Below are 21318 nucleotides of genomic sequence, written 5' to 3'. Positions count from 1 at the left end.
TAGAAGTTTGTCAGAGTTTTAGATGTGATGCCAAATCTCTGCAAACTTCTAAGAAAGTAGAGGTGCTGTTATGCTTTCTTTGTAATTGCACTTTAGTGCTGGGCCCAGAACAGGTCCTCTGAAATAATAGCACCTAGGAGTTTAAAGTTGTTGACCCTCTCCGCCTCTGATCTTCTGATGAGGACTGGCTCATGGACCTGTGGTTTCCTTCTCCTGAAGACTATTGTCAGCTCCTTGTTCTTGCTGACTTTGAGTAAGAATATATTGTCCCTGCACAATATCCATTAAATGGTCCTTCCTGCTGTCCTTGTTCTGTTGATAGTTATTGAGTCTTTTCATATGTTCACATTAATTTCAGTTTGATTATTGACGTTTGCACATTCTGCTAATTGTTATGTAATTGTTGATTGCTCATTGCTTTTTGCACTAATGTCTTGTAATTTGTTGGTTGCTATTGTGTTGTCCGTTTGGTATTGTCCTGTGTTTTATGTTGACACCGAACCACAATCAGTTTTGGAATGTCTCACATACTGACAGTAAAGTGATTCTGTTGTCTTGCAATCCATCAGATTCCATCACTGTAAAGCTCTTTCCTTTCTCTTCAGGGCAGAAAACTGACCTCATAACCACAAGGTAGGAATATTCTTTGACGTATGGTTAAAAGTGTGTGTTTGTGTGCAGGTGTCTCCATCTTCTGCATCCCAACGTCGGCTCTGTTCAACATGAAAATGAATACCTTGTGATGCTTCATATTTGATGTCTCTGCTTCTGAATATTTTAGAGTAGGATTACAATATCTGTAGTAATGGTGAATTAGCTTAGCAGAACCTGATTGAAAAGATCTCCTTAGACATGAATTGACACCAGCTAGTGTTTAGTCTCTAATGTGGCAATGTATTGGACTTCCCAAAGTTAAATTGGAGGAAATTTGACCCCTTTCATGACTGGTTTCATGGACCTGAGTAATATCAGCACAACTTGATGCTATATTTTCAGATAAGGATACACAGAGGGTACAGGTCATTTAGAAGTAGGAGCGTGCATGACTAAATCCAAGTCAAGTTTATTGACATAGGCACTAGTATGGTAAAGTATACTACAAAGAAATGCTTGCTTGCAACAACATCACAGGCACTTACATACAGGTAACACACAGAATACAAATTGCACTTAAATTATACCATCCGTGTAAAAAAAAAAGCCAGTGCAAATGTAAGACCTCAGTGCAAAAAAAATAGAGACAATATCATTGATTAGTCGTGCAAGAGGTGGCCCATGGTGTTAGAGTTGTGCAGGTCGGTTCAGGAACTGAAAGGTTGAAGGGAAGTAGCTGTTCCTGAACCTGGTGGTGTGGGGCCTCAGGGTAACAGTGAGAAGAGAAATTGGGGATCTTTGATAACAAGTGCCTGAGGGAATTCGGAGGTGACGGTATAAATCCAGGAACAGAAGCCATTCATGGGGATTCTTTTGATTTGACTCTGTCTAAGACTGGGAAACATGCCAGTGTAGCCTGACACTCAACCTTCCCCCCGCTCCCCACCTCATCCACCATCTCAGCTGACTGGAGGAAAGATCTTTGAGTCAGAGAGCACTACAGCATAGAAACAGGCCATTCAGCCCATCTACTCCATGCCAAACTATCTCTCTGCCTAGTCCCATTAACCTGCACAGTAAATGCAGCACCTCCCCCTCCTTCTCTCTCTTCTGACTTGAGAGAGCCTGTTCCAGCCTATTTGCATAGGCTCCTCAGAGGTTGGGATCAGTGTCAGTCAAGGAGGAGTCCTAGTCAAAGCTGAGTCAAAGTAAATGGGCAAAAAGATAGGTCTGGTCTGTAGGTTGCAATTCTAAGTTGGAGAAAGGCTAATTTTGATGGTATCAGAAAGGATCTGGCAAGAGTGCATTTGGACAGGCTGTTTTCTAGCAAAGGTGAACAGTAAGTGGGAGGCCTTCAAAACCAAAATTTTGGGAGTACAAAGCTTGTATGTGTCTGTCCAAATAAATGGTAAAGAAAACAGTGTTAGGGAACCTTGGTTTTTAAGAGATATTGAGGCCGTGTTTAAGAGAAAAAAGAAGGTGCATAGCAGGCATAGGCAAGTAGGAACAAATAAAGTACTTATAGAGTACAAGAAATACACTTAAGAAAGAAATCAAGAGGGCTAAAAGAAGGTGTGAGGTTGTCCTAGCAGACAAGGTGAAGGAGAATCCTAAGGAATTCTACAGAAATGTTATGAGCAAAGGGGACAAAATTGGTCCTCTGGAAGGTCAGAATGGTAATCCATGTGTGGGGCCAAAACAGATGGGGGGAGAACTTAAATCAATATTTTGCATACTCAGCTGACAGGCACAGACACTATAGAAGTGAGGCAAAACGGCATCAACTTCATGGACCCTATACAGATTACAGGGGAGGAGGTGTTTGCTGCCCTGAGGCAAATTATAGTGGATAAATCATCAGGGCCTAACAAGGTGTTTCCTCGGACCCTGCGGGAGGCAAGTGCAGTAACTGCCAGAGCCCTAGCTGAGATGTTTAAATCATACTTAGTGACAAGAGAAGTACCAGAGGATTAGTTGTTCTGCTGTTTAAGAAAGGCTCTAAACGTATACCAGGAAATTATTAGCTGGTGAGTTTGAGATCAGTAGTGGAAAAGTTATTGGAAAATATTCTAAGGAACCTAATATATAAGTATATGGATAGACTTGAACTGATTAAGATGGTCTGCATTACTTCATGCATAATCAACCTTATAAAGTTTTTCGAGTCAGTTACCGGGAAAATGGATGTATACAAGGCAGTGAATATTGTCTTTAATGGACTTCAGCAAGGCATTTGACAAAGTCCCCCATGGGAGGTTGGTCAAGAAGGTTCAGTCACTCAGCGCTCAAGATGAGGTAGTAAATTGGATTAGACATTGGCTTTGTGGAAAAAGCCAGAGAGCAGTAGTAGATGGTTACCTCACTGACTGGAGGCCTGTGACTAGTGGAATGCTGCAGGGATCGGTGCTGGGTCCATTGTTGTTTGTCATCCATATCAACGATCTGGATATATCAATGATAATGTGGTTCACTGGGTCAGCAGATTTGCAGATGACACTGAGATTGGGGGTATAGTGGACAGCGAGGAAGGCTATCATAGCTTGTAGTTGGGATCTGAACCAGCTAGAAAAATGGGCTGAAAAATAGCAGATGGAATTTAATGAAGACAAATGCGAGGTGTTGCTCTTTAGTAGGACCAACCAGGGTAGGTCTTACACAGTGAACAGCAGGGAACTGAGGAGTGCGGTAGAATAAAGAAATCTGGGAATATAGGTCCATAATTCATTGAAAGTGGTGTCGTAAAGGAGCTTTTGGCACATTGACCTTCATAAATAAAAGTATTGAGTACAAGAGATGGGATGTTGTGTTGAAGTTGTATAAGACATTGGTGTGGCCTAATTTGGAGTATTGTGTGCAGTTTGGTCACCAACTTACAGGAAAGATGTAAATAAGTTTGAAAGAGGACTGAGAAAATTTACAAGGAACTTGATGGGACTGGAGGATCAGAGTTATAAGGAAAAATTGAATAGGTTGGGACTTTATTACTTCAAACGTAGAAAATTGAGAGGAGATTTGATAGAGGTATACAAAATTATTAGGGGTATAGATAGGGTAAATGCAGGCAGGCTTTTTCCACTGAGGTTGGGTGGGACTACACCAAAATTCATTGGTTAAGGGTGAAAGGTGAAAAGTATAAGGGGAACATGAGGGGAACGTCTTCACTCAGAAGGTCACAAGAATATGGAAGCACAAGTGGTGAATGCGAGCTTGGGTTCAACATTTAAGAGAAGTTTGGATAGGTACGTGGAAGACAGGGGTATGGAGGGCTATGGTCCAGGTGCAGATTGTTGGGATAAGGCAGTTTAAATGGTCCAACATGATCTAGATGGGCCGAAAGGCCTGTTTCTGTGCTGTACTTTTCCATGACTCCACAATGTGGCAATAGCACTGTGCTATTAATGATTTGACAATAACACACACCATGCTATTCACAATGTGGTAATAATAGACACCCTTAGTTGTAACAAAATGGTTTTAAATAATCATGGATTCATGGTATTCATGGAAGATGGGAAAGGGACAAAAGCCAATAGCAGTGTTTTGAAAGAGGGTATTTCAGTGCTGGAAAGAGAGCATGCCCTGGAACTATCAATGACAGATGCTGTTTAGAATTAAGAAACCATAAATTATATCTCTGAGGTCTGTTCTGAAGGCAGCTAACTTGGGAGAAGAACCAGAATTTCAAAGAGATGGATGAAATGTAGGAAACTGTACAGTAGTGTTAATGAGTGTCATCTAACATAGTCTGCAAATGAAACAGCATTAGAGGGCAGAGGAGGCGTGGGAAGTTTCTGAAGAGTCTTCACAAGAATTCCTCCAGCCATGCAAGAAATTGGTAACAGGATATTTGCCAGGTCAAATGGAAAAAGTATTATTGAGGAAACATGTAGGAAACAGCATTAAGTGTTGTAATTTATGGAAAAGGATGTTGAGCACTCCAAGGAAAAAATAGCCAGCTTCAATGCAGATTTGGCTGGAGTAAATTGGAATTAATGCCTGGCAGGTAAAACTATAATTGAGTTTGAAGTGGCGATGGTTTCAACTGCAGTGGGAGGTGGAGAAGGAGAGGGAAATTAAAACCATAGCCCCATCAGTGTACAAATAAATGAGATAGAGTGAAGCAAAAGAACAGCAGAAAGGTGCCAAGTTGTTAACACCGGTGGGAACTAGACATGATAGAATGTACAGTGGAAAAACAAAGAAAAAGAAAAGGAGGAGGCAAGGCGAGAGATCATGAAAAAAGACTGCCAGCAAACCTAAGAGAGAATTCAGAAACATGAGTCAGGCAGAAAGAGCAGGAAGAGGAGTGGGAGAGGAGAGACCAATCAGAGACCAAAAGGGGAAATTTACCCTTGGAGTCAGAGGATGTGGCTCAAGGCAAGAAAGAACACATTGCTAAGAGGACAAACCCCTATGTACTGAGCTCTGGTCTTTGGTAAGCAAGAGTTAGAGTCATAGTTATTCATAAAATGTCACTGTGTGTTCCAACAGGATATTTTCAGACGACTATGGTTTTCTATTGTGGTTTGTTGAGAGCGCGGAATGTTGATGTTTTGCTCGCTCCCTGTGATGTTCAAAGCTTACAGATGTTCAAAGTTTACAGATGTTTAAGTTGTTCTCAAACTTTGTTCCATCCTCCTCTCAGGCCTCCAAATTTACCCCCTAAACCTCAGAAAGTCCGGAAGTCCAGACCCCGGTCAGAGTATAATGCTAAGTTGTTTAATGGGGATTTGGAAGCGTTCGTCAAGGTACACTGGTGTTGAAAGTCCTGGTGGTGGAAAGCCTCTTTTAAAGCAACCATTCTGAATGTAGTGGTTTGATCCTCAAGCTGAGCCTTTCCACAGAAGTGCGTGTTCTCACATTGTCTGGATAGAAGTTATTCCTATTCAGACACGAATGCTTGAGGTGAACCACTATGTTCAAATCTCTCCTGAGGCCTTCTGTTTAGAACACGCTTCCTCAAGACAGGAATTTCATGCTTTACCAAACCCAAGCACAGCTTTGGGTGTTTGGGCTTCTCAGCTTGTTGAAATTGAGATGATGTTAATTTTTTCCCCAGTTTCTCGGTCTTAGCAGGTGAATTTGGCAGTTATTTTCTAAATGTCCTGATGTTTCTAATGAACATCCAGTCAGTGGAGTAGCCAACTCCTCACAGAGGCCATGTGTCTGTAAGCATCTCATTCTGAGTCTTGAGGAAGCCCAAAATATTCAAATCTACTCTCTTGCTAGATGCCTATTTTCTCCCTACCCGAATATAATGGTCTCCTCTTGGGTATGTGTGAGATTAATTCTTCTGAAGAATGCACAGAAGGATCTCCATTATATTCAAGCTCATTACAACAACCTGTATCTTTGTGCTTTCACTGTATTTGCTGCTATCTCTCACTGTTTTCTTTTCATTCTGCAATCTTAACATTGCTTCTAGCAGAGGACGAAGAAATTCTCACACAAGGAACCAGGTATGGTGCGGGTGTGATGCAGTTTAGCATTGCATCACACTGTTATTGCATATCTGCCTGGGTTAAAATGCAATGAGTGAGCAAAGTGTAACCAAGAATGTTTGCAAAGGTTCAGTGCTGAGAACTTGTTACCTTCATGACTGAAAATCATCACTTGTTAAAAAAAAATGTAGGTCCCGTTTTAAACCTTTGCATCAAAGTCCATTTTAGATTGTGGAAGGTCACATCATGAAACTTAACTACAAGGAGAGACCAGGTTCTGGAGTTGGCCTTTGAGTAACCCAAGGGCTTTGTTAATAACAGCCCCACTAGGGTGAGCCTTAATGCAGGGTTTTGACCAGAAAGGTTGAAAATTTCTTCTGTCCCCTCCCCCCTCCACCCACTGAGTTCCTCCAGCAGATTGTTTATTGCCCAGATTCCAGTATTTGCAGTATTTTATTTCTCATTAGATTGATCCCTGGCATGAGAAGCTTGTTCTTGAGGTGCAGTTGATAAGGTTGGACGCATGCACACAGAAATCTAGAAAATAGTTGTGATATTACCGATAAAATCTTGAGGAGATTTGACTCGGGGCTCTTACTTTTGGTCTGTAAACCTTAGGCAAAAATTGATTAACGATATTATGGAAATTCCCATTACATAAATAGGATGTTGCCTGTCAGGATTGAACTGGTGAGGCACCAACTCTATTAGCAGCATTGCTGTGCTGTCCTGAAGGAACCAGCTGAGGAGGAAATTCTTTTCTGAGGGCTGTGACTCTTTAGGAGCTTCTCCCTATGGAGACTGAGGCATATATGCAAGGCAGGTAGATGATCCTTCTCACTATCAACCATACCACGCCGTTTTTTTGTGTCACCTGCAAACTTACGAATCACACTCACTAAGGGTCCCAGCATCAACCTCTGAGGTTCGTGTTGATTGCAGGCTTCCAATCACAAAAGCAATCCTAAGTGCCCTGTGTCTCATACAACAGTTCGCTGCTCAACAGGGGATTCTTTTCAGAGGCACAGCGACACAAATTGACTCCTCTTGGATTGTAAGGAAGTCCAAGGGCTGATGTGCAGGAGACAGGTTTAGTGCAGCTCCTTCTTCAAGGTTTGACCATCTTGACCATGAATTGGAAGTCTTTGATCAAGGTCTACAGCAGAGGAGAGGTCAGAATGGTGACAGTGATGTTGCCGCCATTAAGAAACCTGATCTAGCCCAAACTGAACTCAGCACATGTAACTGAGGCCATTGGCCTTTAATCAGTTGGCCAGGCTCCACGAACAATGTCTTTAACACAGAACATAGAAAACCTACAGCACAATGCTATGCCGAACATGTACTTACTTTAGACATTACCTAAGGTTACCCATGGCCCTCTATTTTTCTAAGCTCCATGTACCTATCCAGGAGCCTCTTTAAATGTAGAACAGTACAGTACAGGCCCTTTGGTCCACAATGTTGTCCTAATCCACAATCAATCTAATGCTCCCCTCCCGTTAGTCTCTCATTTTTCTTTCGTCCATCAGAGTCTCTTAAATGTCCCTAATGTATCTGTTTCTATCACCCCCCTCCCCCCCCCACCGACAACATGTTCCACACACCCACCACTCTCTGTGTGAAAAAACCTACCTTGGCAACATCCCCCCTATACTTTCCTCTAATCACCATAAAGTTATGCCCTGTCATATTAGCCATTTCAGTCCTGGGCAAAGGGCTAGCTGTGCACCCTTTCCATCATCTTATGTACAGTACTGTGCAGAAAGCTTATGTATACATCTAATCAGCTAGGGTGCCTAAGTCTTTAGCACAGTCCTGTAGTAATTTTATGTTTTGCACTGTGCTGCTGCTGCAAAGAAAAACAAATTTCATGACATACGTGAGTGATGATAAACCTGATTCTGATTCTGTGCAACAGTCTTAGGCACATACCTGTATATATCACTTGGGTGCCTAAGACTTTTTCATAATACTGTATTTGTCAATGTGGAGTAGATGGCGAGTTTGTAAATCTGGCAAGAGCAAAGGATGTGGGATATGGTGAGGATGGAGCTCTGTGTGAGGGATGTAGGACATGTGGCAGAGAAGGAGTGCGGGGTACGGGAAGTGGCACGGTTACGGACAGACCCAGTCCTGGCAGTCCAAACAACTGGTTTATTGATCATTAAAGAATGTCTCTCTGGTGCTTCCCACCCCTCACCCTTCCCATTTTCCTAACCATGATTCCCCTCTCCCTGCCGCCTTCCCACTCTCAGTCCACAATAGGGACTCGCATCGGAATCAGGTTTACCATCACTCACATATATCATGACATTTTTTTGCGGCAGCAGTACAGTGCAATACATAAAATTTCTACAGTGCTGTCCTAAAGTCTTAGGCACTCTGTGCCTAAGACATTTGCACAGTTCTGTATGTCACATATCAGTTTTAATAGAGAAATGAAGCATATTAACTGCCAGAACTTGTTCTTTTTCATTTTGGTTGGAAAACTGAAGCAGTTTTTCATTTATCGAACTTGTCTGTGACACTTCAGAAGATTGAGGGGAAATGATGTTTGCCTCAGGTACGAACTTGAACAGGAGTGATCCTCTGGCTGTTCAGGCCTCCTTCAACATTGATCACTTGCAGGTTCCAGCATTATCCATGTAATCTCTTGAACTCCACTGTCCAGTGATCTGTTGATCTCTATTGTGAAGACGATGACTGGGCCTCTTGGACTGAGAACCCCAATGATTCACCCCTGTCAGAGCCAAGAGGTTGCACCGTCTCACCCTTACATGGCCTACTCATTATTCTAATACTCTAACACCCCTCCCACCCACATGGGTCCTCAATTTTCAATCAGGGGAAGCATCCTCCCCGAATCCAGCCTGCAAGTCCTGTCAAACTTCAGAGTCAAAGGTGGGGCTTACTGTCATATGCACAAGTACATGTGTGCACAGGTGTAAGGGAAGAACTTGGTTTGCAGCAGCATCACAGACATCAGATACACAAAATTCGCAAGGAAAAGTTTATAGATACGTTTTGTAAGAAAGACCAAAATTTGAACAAAAGGTGTTTTCCATTGTAATGTAAAATGTTCATTGTAGTGTATACTAAGGTAGAGATTAGGGTTGTGAAGGTTGGTTCAAGAACCGAACAGTTGAAGAAAAGAGGTTGTTCTGGAACTTCATGGTGTGTGACTTAAGGCTTCTGTACCTGAATGGCTGAAATGATGGGGATCTTTGTTGAAGTTTGTTAGCCGAGCAGCATCTATGAGAGGAAAGGAACAGTCAAAACCGTGCCTCTGGGCAGAGAGTGAAGAGGCAAGATTATCAGTAAAAAGAGGAGAGGGGAAGTGGTGAGACAGGAGTCTGAGGTGATTCGCAGATGGAAGAGCAGTATCCAAGATGATTGGTGGACTGAAGAGAGTGTTTCCCAGGGAGAGGAGAATGAAAAAACACTCTGGAGAAAAAGTAGTTAATGATTTGGGTCAGTGGGGCATTACCAAGCATCCTTGAGCCTGTGTCTTCATTTGTAAAGATTATAGTTCCTCCTCCATTTTCCTGCCATTCTCCAGATCCCAAAGTTCATCCACTGATGCATTGAATGTCCTCAGCAACTCAGCATTCGAATATCCCAAGATTCACATGTGCCTAAGTCCTCAACTGTATCCTAAATAGTTGCCCCCTTATCCAGAACATACTCTGCAGTTCTGGGCACTCTGGTCTGATGAAGCTGTCACTCAAGTCCCCACATCAGGAACACTGTTCAATATCAGAGGGAGGAAGAAGAAGTTGAAAGTGCACCAGTCGCTGGGCTTTTGCAAACATTCTGCGTGTGGCAAGCTTAATTTTCCCACTCCCAATCCTGCTTTTATTAATAAAACTTCTCATCAAATTTATAGATGATTTTAAAGACAGATTAAAGTTTGTCTGGTATCTCATGCTCTGGCTGAACACAATTACTTTAAATGCACCATTTCAGAAGCTTGCGGTGCGAAGTGCATGGACCATCGTGTTGCCGTAACAACAGAATGGGTCCAATATGGTTTTATTCCTTCTTCTATTATCATTCATGCACCTGTTTCCATGAATCAGATTTCTTCTCTCTTTTAAATCTCCATCCAAACCATTCTCAACATAGAATGATGGGCCTTTGGATCCAAACCCATCACTACATCAGCCAGCCAGCTGATCATTCTGGGATGATTCCTGCTCATGTGAATGTAACTTGCTCGCACCACGCCAAATGGGGTATTACCCAGTGCCAGGTTGTGGGCAGAATACAGTGAGTGCCAAGGTGCCTTTTCACACCTGTTGCCCAGGCAGGCATTGCAGTATTGTATCAAACTCTTCCCCAACCAAATCTAGCAGGAGTTACCCCATCCAGTAACCAGGAACAGACCAAAAGCAGAGTCATCCTACAGCGAGAAGGTGCAGTGTTCAAACACATCTCCAGGCTGAGATACCAGAAATCAGTATGATCTGTCCAAATTGTCTGTAATACATCGGAGGCAAATGTAGCAAATTATGCTCTGATCAGATTTAATCTCTGGCTCCTTAACCTTCTCCTTTTAGGACTCAGGACAAGCCATTCCCCTCATTGTGGAAAGTTGCATCCGATTTATCAACCTCTATGGTACGTTGCTGGCATATGGTATGGGAGAGAATTGAAATGTACGGGCCTTGACGGGAGAGACCATTTCATCTTGGAAATCTAGAACTTAGGGTCACTATATAATAGTAGAGGAGGTGTTGCTGTTCAACAATAGTGGCTCCCAGTTAAGACAGTTGAGATGACATTCTTTCTTTCAAAGGATTGTGAGACTTAAACAACTCTATCTTAATACTCAGTGAAAGCAGAGTGCTGAATATTCTGGAGGCAAGGGTCACAAGGGGAAGGGGAGCTGAAACATTGCCAGGCTAGACAAGAACAGGGATTTGAATTTACATTCGGGTCACCCACAGTGACCAGAATACCTCAGCATGAAAACAGGCCCTTTGGCCCAACTTGTCCATGCTGACCAAGCTAGCCCATGTTTAGCTGTTATTCCCTCTAAATCCCTCCTGTTGATGTACTTATCCAAATGTCTTAAAAGTCTTGAGGCACTAAGCATACATCTCCTGCTCCAACCTAGGACGTTGTTTTCTTCACGGAGATTCTGTTTCAACCAGGACAGCTTTTCATTTCTGTCTGTTTTCTTCTCGGTAGGTCTCCAACACCAGGGGATTTTTCGAGTGCCCGGTTCACAGGCTGAAGTCAATGACATCAAGAATTCATTTGAACGAGGTGAGCAATCAAGTTTGGTTCACCTTTGTAACAACTGCCGGGCCATTTCATATTTAACTGGGTTGACGGGAGGTGGGAAGAAATATTTGCTCTAGCTCTGCACGTGATTGGGTACTGACCGTAAACCTTCCTGCCCTGTGATGCCTTCAGAAGATAATTGCTTTTACAGTGGCTCTTGCTGGTTCTGCCAGTTTGATGGCCGGCGAAGGAGAGGAAGCTCATCAAGAGCCTGAGACTGTGAGTTTTTCTGTCGTGTGTGGAGGACGCATAGTCACTGTCAGTGGGGCACTGATCACTCAGGCCGGCAAGCCTGAGGCTAGTTTGGTAACCAGGGGAGAGACTGGGCCATAATTCCACATACCACCCCTCAAATTCTCATCTGCTGCCTGCTATCTAATACCTGATTTACTGGTGCCTTTCCTCAGTCTTGTTTAAATTACAATTGACCTTTATATTTTCTGGTATAAAGTGCCAATCTACTACCACCAGTGATTGCCTTTAGTACCTGAATAAGAAAATACAGTAGTAGAACCATACAGAATGAAAACAGGCCCTTTGGTTGAACAGGTCCATACCGACCAAAATTCCCATCTAAGCTAGTCCCATTTGCCCCCTCCAAACATTTCCTTGTCCAAGTACCTTCTAAATGTTGCTAATCTATCTGCCTCAACCACCTCCTCTGGCAGGTCATTCTATATATGGACAACCCCCTAGGTGAAAAAGTTGCCCCTCAGTTTCCTATTAAATTACCCACCCCCTCACACCTTAAATGTATGCCCTCTTGTTCTTGGAGAACATCCTTCAGGAATGTATTTCTTTTTTCAATTAAGGTCAAGTCTCTTAGTTATTTGATGTATCTCAATGCTGTTTCTGAACTTAATGCACTAGGACATCCAGGGATTTTCTGCCATCTGTCCACTTTTAGGTAATATTCTGTTTTTCTATTCTTCTTGCCCAAGTGGATAACCTTGTATTTCTCTGTATTAAGCTTTCATTCTCTTCCATAGAATCATACAGCATAGAAACAGGCCCTTCGGCCCAACTAGCAATCTACGCCCCTCCTGATTTTCTACACCTCTATAAGGTCACCCATAAGATCATAAGACACAGGAGCAGAATTAGGCCATTCAGCCCATCGAGTCTGCTCCTCCATTCCATCATGGCTGATATATTTTCCCTTTCAACTGCGTTCTCCTGCCTTCTCCCCGTGACCTTTGATGACTTCTACTAATCAAGAACCTATCAACCTCTGCTTTAAATATACCAAATGACTTGTTTGTGTCAGTGAATTACACAGATTCACCACCTTCTGACTAAAGAAATTCCTCCTCATTTTGTGGTACCCAGTGAGAATAGTCACAACCTGCTCAACCTCTCACCATAACTCAGTCCCTCCAGCCCCAACAACACCTCTGCACCCTGCCTAGCTAAAAGGCAGGGTGACCAAAGCTGAACACATCAATGTCTTGTACAACTGCAACGTAACATCCCAAGCTTTCTCATCAGTGCCAGCAGTGAGGGAGGGAAATGCACCTGGTTTTATGATTTTTGCCTTCAATTTCAAAGGAATTCTTAAAGCGAAAAGGGGAAAGAGGTAATGTGTATTCCAATGTACTTGTGGTGGTTTTCTTCATTCACTGCATGATAACAGCAGCTGGAATTATGCTTTACAGCAGAATCAATTGGGGTTCAATTCCCCCTGTTGTAGAGAAGGAGTTTGTACGGTCTCCCCATGACTACGTTGGTTTCCTCTGGGTGCTCCGGTTTCCTCCCACATTCCAAAGATGTACGGGCTAGGATCAAAAAGTTGTGGACAAGCTATGTTGACACCAGAAGTGTGGTGACACTTGCAGGCTGCCCTCAGCGCATTCTCTCACTGTGTGGGTCATTGATACAAATGACGCATTTCACCATATGTTTCAATGTACATGTGATAAACAAAGCTAATCTGTATCTTTAATTTTTCAATTCTTGTCTGTACTGTGCTGAAATTTCTATTTGCTTTGCCATAGGTGAGGATCCTTTGGCAGATGGACAGGACAACCATGATATTAACTCAGTGGCAGGAGTTCTGAAGCTCTATTTCAGAGGACTGGAAAATCCACTGTTTCCCAAGGAAAGATTTAATGAACTCATTCCTTGTGTCCGTAAGTATCTGTGTCATCATTAATCTTTCTCACCCTCAAAGGAAAGCGAGCTGCCTCAGATTTTTTTCTATTTAATTAGTGATGGTTGCTTAAATATTCTGTTTTCCAATGAGAATGAGATATTGCTCTGCTGCTTGTGTAAGTACTAGTTCTCCTGTGATTAAAGTTAGTATGTTGAAGTAGTGGAGGGAAAATTACTTTAAAATCGAAAGAAATTTCCATTCTGCAGAGTTTGCCATGCCCTCAAGAGGTGACCAAGGAGCAATTTAAAGCCAATGATCAATTTTTAACTGTATCCTAGTACATGTGACAATAATTCTGCGTGCTACGGTTCCCAAGGAGACGTTGGATTGTGTAGAAGGAGACAGGGTTCAAAAGAAGCGAGCGGGGCAGTGGAGACATTCTGAAGGCCACAGTTCCTGAGGAGATGGTAGTTTGTGCACAATTAGGCTTTTGCCAGGGCCAATAAATGGGGTAGACCTGCGGTACTTTAAATTCTTAATGTCAAGCAGGATCTTGTGATCATAAAAGATACGCTTAAAAAGGACAGTAGCACACTTTGTTGACGCTGTAGAAGCCACTGCGATCAAACGCATTGCCATCTTACCGGATTTTTTTTTGGCTACAATGTCATATTTCCATGTGCTGATCCATGCTCTATGATCTTTTTCCTTTCCTACAATACTCCTTGTATTGGAATATACACAACTCAGAATATTATTCCCATCTTGCTCAACATTTCGATTCCTGAATGCATGTAGGTTTCACAACATCTCTCCCCACAACTACTCCACTATCTACTCTAGCACCCTGGTTTTCAAACCCCTGGGACTCTAGTTTAAAACCTCCATGCAATGCTAGCAAACCTTCCCAAAGAATAGTGGTCCCACTCCAGTTCAAGTATAAACTGTCCCTTCTGTACAGGTCCCACCTTCTCTGGAAGTAAGCCCAAAGATCCAAAAATCTGAAGCCCTCCCTTCTACATAATTTCCTTAGCCACATGTTAAACTGTATGAGCTTCCTATTTCTGGCCTCACTAGCATGTGGCATGGGTAGCAATCCTGGAGGTCTTGTCCTTTAACTTGGCACCTATCTCCCCAAACTCATTTTGTGGACCTCATCACCCTTCATACCAACGGAGATCACAACTTCTGGCTGCTCACTCTCCCACTTAGAAATACTGTGGACTCGACCTAAGATTGAAAGAATGCAGAGAAAATTTATAATGATGTTGCTGGGTCTGGAGGACCTGAGTTATAAAGAAAGAATAGGTTAGGACTTTATTCCCTAGAACGCAGAAGATTGAGGGGAGACTTGATAAAGGTATACAAAATTATGATAAGGTAAATGCAAGCAGGCTTTTTGCACTGAGGTTGGGTGGGACAACAACCAGAGGTCATGGGTGAAGGGTGAAAGGTGAAATGTTTAAGGGGAACATGAGGGACAATTTTTTCACTCAGAGAGTCGTGAAAATGTGGAGTGAGCTGTCATTGGAAGTGGTGGATGTGGGTTTGGTTTGAATATTTCAGAGAACTTTGAATAGTACATGGATTGGAGGGGTGTCGGTCATGTGCAGGTCGATGGGACTAGGCAGATTCATACCTTGGCATAGACTAGATAGGCCAAAGGGCCTTTTTCTGTGCTTGTGTGTTCTATGGCTCTATGATTTTATGATTATTAAAGCAATGCCAGTTTTGGAAATGTGTTACCCTTACTTAGAGACCGTGAAACTTTACAGCATGCCAAGAGACTGCCCAGTTCTTCTCTCATTAAAGGAGATATGGAAGGTTCTCTGGAGATTGAACAGATCTTATAGGAGTGTTTAAGAAGCTCTTAAATAAGCTCATGACTGTGTTCGTCCATCGTCAACGTTGATGAAGACCTCGACACCATTATGATGGTGTTGAGACTAGCGCGTGATTTGGATTTAAGTGAGGGAGAGTTGCGCGGCATCAGCCTCACTCCCTCTTTCCAATTCCCATCTGGATCCAGCGGCAAGACAGAGTCTAGACAGCTGGAGATGGGACTAGGCGCAGTGGATGACCGGGACGTCTTCTGTGTCTTGTCCTGCTCTACGCGTTCCACGACACTTGCAGAGACCGCCTTCTTGACCGTTGGACCTTCCTTTGGTCTCGTCCACTCAATCTGCCGGAGTCTGTCTTCACGTGCTGGGGTAGACAACTCCTTATCCTACCGAGGGTTTGAGACCCGTCGGCTACCCTCACCTGGTTTAGCCGGCTTGTTGAAGCCATTACCCGGGGTGTGGCTGCTGTTGCATGCAAACAGCTATGAGGAGCCACAAGTGAGAGCTGAGTGCCAGGTGGGGACCAAAGGTGGACTAACCACCTTGAAAAGGACGCAATGTGTTCCCCCACCAGAGGTGCTACCCCTCCCTGACACCCCATACACCTAAGCACATGACTATACAGAGAATTGAGGAAGATGGAGGTTGTATAGGCAGAAGTACATTTAGTTTGACATTTAATTACTAGTTTACTTAGTTTGATACAATATTAGGAAGCAAAGGGCCTGTACATTTGTTAAACTGCTCTATATTTACTGTTCAATCCAATCTCTCCCCATGAAATATTCCAATCCTGGCAACTTCCTGGTGAATCTCCTCTGCACTGTTCTGTTATAGATTTGGTTAATATAATGATCTCTTCATCTCCCAATCTACATCATGACCCTTGCACTTTATTTGTCTACCTGCCCTGCACTTTTTCGGTAATCACGGTTTTTTAATTTGCACAGTTTGATGTCTTTTGCACATTGGTTGCTTGTCAGTTTGTGTCTGTTTATGTATAGATTTACTTCAATTCTACTGTATTTCTTTTTCTTCCTGTATATGCCTGCAAGAAAATGAATCTCAATGAAATATATGGCAACGTATGTTTACTTTGATAATATATCAACTTTGAACTTTGACCTTTGAATACTATTTCCTGGTATTTTGTTTTCTTTTTTCTACCTTGATGTAATTATGTAAGGCATGATCTGTGTGGATGGCATGCAGATGAAACTTTTTCACTGTATATCTGTACATGTGACAATAAGTAAAAGAAGACAATAACGATTCCAATCTTCTGAATGGATTTGCCATTTTGCGATATAAATGCATTTCACAGGAAAGCCCTATCTGGTTGAGTCCGTGCCAGGCTAAAGTGGACATGAATCTCAAAAAGCAATGAGTCAGAGTACAGGAAGAAGATAGAGAGCCCACTGACATGGTGTCATGACAACAATCTTTCCCTCAGTGTCAGCAAAACAAAAGAACTGGTCATTGACTGGAGGAACGGGGGCGGTCCTCGTCCTGTTTACATCAATGGTGCAGAGGTTGAGAAGGTTGAAGTAATGAAATTATCTGTTTGGATGGCATGCAAAAAAAACCGTTTTCAGTGTACTTCAGTACATGTGACAGTAATAAACCCATTTACCAATCTTACTCCTATTTCATAACTCTCAGTTCATAGCCATCCATTTTCTTTTTCAGCACACTGTGGGATTCTGCTCCTGTCACCCTTGTGGCAGTGAGTTCCAGACCCCCTGCCAGTAATTGATGGAATGATTTTTGTTCTGAACTCTTGTCTAATCTTTCTCATTGGTTTATGATTATCACATGTACGGAGGTACAGTGAGAAAGGTTATTTTCTGTGCCATTCATGCAGATCATTTTACCACATCACTGCTAATGGAAAAACAATAATAAACTGCAGAATGAAGTGTTACTGCTGCAGAGAAAGTGCAGTAAAGGCAGACAATGATGTGGTAGGCTGTCATGTCAGGAGTGCATCTTGTTGTAGAAGGGGATCGTTCAGTAGTTTTATAACAGCAGCATGGAAGCTGTCCTTGAGCCTGGAGGTATGTGTTTTCAGGATTTGGTATCTTCTACCCGATGGGATAGGAGAAGAGAGAATGTCCGAGGCGGGTGTATCTTTGATTATGCTGACTGCTTTACTGAGTCTAGACAAGAGTCCATGGAGGGGAGGCTAGTTTCTGTGGTATGCTGAGCTGTGTCCACAACTCTCAGCAGTACCAGTTATCAGAAATTGCACTTGGCTTCTCAGCTTTCAGTGAAAGGTCTTTTCTGTTTACCCCGTCTCGATATACTATAACCTTTTACTCCTCAGCTAAGTCTCTCTTTAATTTCCACGTAACATTTAGACAAGTCAAAAACCAATATTTAGTCACCCTTACATTTCTTTATGACAAGGAGAGGCACTTCAAAAGGGATTCTCCGCAGGGTGGGGGAGGGTACCTGTTGTATGGAGGGGGTTCAAGCAGCTTTGTTCTCAGCTCAGTAGGGAAGATTAAAGCGATATTTAATGGTCATGGTCAAAATTGTGTTCTGTTTCTGTTGAGTACATGGGAAGAAACTGTGAATGGCTTTTCCTGTGGCAGTCTACTTGAGAAACTTCTTCCCATTTCACAATACAACTGGTGGGTCTTGGGGAGCCCTTAACCCTTAACTGCATTTCCTAAGGACCAACAATTTCTTTAGTTTACCTTTACAGAATGTGAATGTTGCAAGGAAAACCATTTATTGCCCATCCCTACTTACCTTTGAGAAAGAAGAGGTAAGACACCTCCTTTGAGATTCTTCAGGCTAATTCCTAACTTTAGAGGATTTTCCTGTCTGGAGAGGCTATATAATCTGGGTCTGTATGCCTTGGAGTTTAGAAGAAACCGTATTAAAACATTTAAATTCCTAATGGAGCTTAGCAGGGTAAGTATTGAGCTGTTTCCACTAGTGGGAGAGTCATGAATACAGGGACAGAACTACAAAAAGGGCTGGTCATTTACAAACGTAAAACCAAGGAGCTTAGAAATTTCTTCTGTCAGATTAGGAGTGAATCGCTAGAATTCTCTACCCGCACCTGATTATTGACGACTTTTAGTTGGAGATAGATAAATATTTGAAACTTCGGGGGAATTAATGGTTTATGTAAAGAGTTCTAGGAATTGGAAAGAGACTACAAGCACTGGAATCTGGGACAAATAACAACCAGCTGGAGGAGCTCAGCAGGTCAGGCAGCATCGGTGGAGGCAAAGAGATGGTCCGCGTTTGACCATCCTTTTCCCTCCACAGATGCCATCTGACCCACTGAGTTTATTCAGCAGTTTGTTTTTTAAGTGGTAGGAATTAACACGGAGAAGGGACAGCATAATATTTCCAGTAGCCTGGCATTCGTTGCTACTCATTGAACTGCATGCCCTTTAAAATGATGGTATCTGGCCAAATATTTAAGTGACAATTGCTGCTTTATATAACTTCAGAGAGCTCTCTTGCAAGTAACAGTTGTGGGCTTATATAAATAGTTGCTAACTATTCATAAACTGCAGAAATTGTGCTGGCCAGCTGTATTTTCCTTAAATGCTCCAATTAAACTCACAAAGGCAAGATCTCATGCACATGTACAACTATCTTCCTGTTCTCCCACTAAACGTTCCAAATCCGCTGCTTTAAGTTCATAGATTCCGAAGCAGGAGAGGTTTGCAAGGGTGTTATTTAAACACTTTGTCAAGTTCAAGGGGCTCAACTAACTTAGGAAATTCTTACCCTCCTGTATCTGCCACCACTTCGAGTTTTCTTAGTTGCTTCAGGTGAAACAGCAAAGTTGCAAGATTCATGGCTCTGGTGATGACTAATTCCCCTTGGCAAATATTTTTGTTTCTAGTACAGCAAATATGAGACATTCCAAGTAAGGATTTCACAGACTCAACTCTTGAGCTCAGTACGGGATGCTCACTCACCATGTGTAGAGTTTACAGAGTGGTGTGTGTTGTCTTTAAGTCATGCAGTCTATTTCCTTTTCCCTTATTTAGCTCAGGAGCACACTTGTGGGTCCATCTCTAGATGAAGTGTTGAACTGAAGCTTGTTCTACCTCCTTGGGGAGATGTGAATGATGCTGTTGTAGGGGAAGTGGAACCATCAAGTACTCCCCCCCCCCCCCCATCTCCTATCTCCTGGGCAAATATCTTCACTAAACATGGCGTGTCTGGTTTCTCTAACTACTGCTTATTTTTACCCCCCCCCCCATTTTTCCATTCCCCATTCTGGTCCTCTTCTCACTTCTCTTCCCCAAGCCCCACCCACCACCTCCCTCTGGTACCCCTCCTTCTTTCCTTTCTCCCATTGTTGACTCTCCTCTCCTATCAGATTCCTGTTCCTTCAACTCTTTACCACTTCACCTATCACTTCCCAGCTGCTCACTTCACCCCTCACCTATCACCTGCCAGCTTGAACTCCTTCCCCTCCCCTCTTCCCTCTCCCCTTATTCTGGCTTCTTCCCCGCTTCCTTTCCAGGCCTGATGAAGGATCCTGTCCCGAAAGTGTTTATTCCTCTCCATAGATGCTGCCTGACCTGCTGAGTTCCTCCAGCATTTTGTGTGCATCGTCCTAAGGATGGGCTGGGGGGCAGGCCACAAGCACCGCTGCATATTCCAGTGCCAGCACGGCACACCTGTCAGAGCAACAACAGCAACAGCAGGTGCCGAGCAAGCCCTTTGCCACTCGCTCGCACAGAGAGTTCTCCAAACCCAGGGCAAGCCACCTCTGGGCCTCCAACCTGCGGACTTGGTCCTGGACTGTGTCGTGTTTGACCTCAGTGATTCCTGTCACCTGGTGCACTGCGTCAGAAGTGCTTTATCATTGGGTGAATTCAAGCATTCAAAGATGAGCTTTGTTGTCCAAATGCAATAAGCATATACAACAGTTCATCTCTGTGCGACAGGAGAACACACCTCATAGTCTCTGTTTGATTATTTTGTACGTTACTATTACACATTGGTATACTATTTTTACACTATTATTATTCTGTATTTATTATTAGTTAGGTCTGCACACCGCGAAGTGTGTTTTTAAATGTGGCTGCTATAATGGAAGAATCTCCCACTCGGGATAAATAAAGTATTATTATTATTATGTACATTGAAAACTTGAAACTGCAGTGAAATGAGTGAAGAGTGTGCTGGGTGCGTCACATAAGTGTCGCCATGCGTACGGTGCCAATATAACTTGTCCACAACTTAATAACCCTAACTCTAGTGGGTTTGGAATATGGGAAGCATGCTACGGTGCCGGCCCCTGTGTGCCTTGACGTGGAGACGGTTGGTGCTGCCCTTGCGCTTGTGCTGTCAGAGTAGCCCAGATGCCTTCTTGTGCTTTGTCGATGGCGCGCGTCATCACTACGAAACACAGAGCAGTGAAAGGAATGAATGTTTAGGGTGGTCGATGAGATGCCATTCAGCTGGGCTGCATTGTCCTGGGGTGGTGTTGGGCTTCTTGAGGTTCCGTGGAGTTACACGCATGTGGGAAATCAGGAATCAGGGATCAAAGATCAACTTTATTCACCAAATATACTTACATGGATTAGGAATTTGCCATGGTGTGTTGGTGCAACTTGCAACAGAGAGCGGCAACATTCAACAATCATTAAGAATTATATAAAATGGTGTTAGAGCTATAGTGTGGGATTAAATGTGCATGAATATTAGCATGTATTTACATGATCAGCATTATTATAAGTGGTTTAAGGTGAGTGCAGTGAGCAAGGTAATAAATGGGGAGCAGGGTGGGGCGAGCTAACTAGACGGTTATCAGGTTAACTGTCTGAGGAAGAAACTTTTAAGATGGCAAGTGGAGAGGATTCCATCACACCCCTTGCAAGGGGGGTGGGGATGGAGAGGAAGCAGAGGCCAATATTGCAGAATCAGCAATTTCCACCTCACTTGTAATTGGTGTATGACTTGTAATGTGTTTCAACGAGATGGCATCTCACAGGCTACTCCCCAAAGATCTGGTTCACGGCTTCCGTCACTGCAATAGTAACCGCACTTTGGAGGAGCCTCATTGGCCACA

General features: G+C 43.1%; 1 protein-coding gene across 9 annotated transcripts in view; it reads left to right on the top strand.

Annotated features, from left to right (window-relative positions):
- Nucleotides 1-21318, top strand: part of LOC140202821 (SLIT-ROBO Rho GTPase-activating protein 1-like) — a 304990-nt gene that overhangs the window by 245521 nt on the left and 38151 nt on the right. For 4 of the 9 annotated variants that reach the window (XM_072268233.1, XM_072268231.1, XM_072268227.1 and 1 more), the window contains exons 11-15: nt 606-633; nt 5240-5342; nt 10598-10658; nt 11232-11309; nt 13322-13456. In XM_072268233.1, coding sequence (XP_072124334.1) covers nt 606-633; nt 5240-5342; nt 10598-10658; nt 11232-11309; nt 13322-13456 — 405 coding nt within the window. Of the gene's footprint in view, nt 1-605; nt 634-5239; nt 5343-6019; nt 6054-10597; nt 10659-11231; nt 11310-13321; nt 13457-21318 lie in introns of all 9 variants that reach the window. The other 5 variants (XM_072268234.1, XM_072268230.1, XM_072268229.1 and 2 more) reach the window with 3 other exon arrangements.

This window comes from Mobula birostris, chromosome 9 (genome assembly GCF_030028105.1).
Source record: "Mobula birostris isolate sMobBir1 chromosome 9, sMobBir1.hap1, whole genome shotgun sequence".
Classification (NCBI taxonomy): Eukaryota; Metazoa; Chordata; class Chondrichthyes; order Myliobatiformes; family Myliobatidae; genus Mobula; species Mobula birostris.
This window is presented reverse-complemented; position numbering and strand designations above follow the sequence as displayed.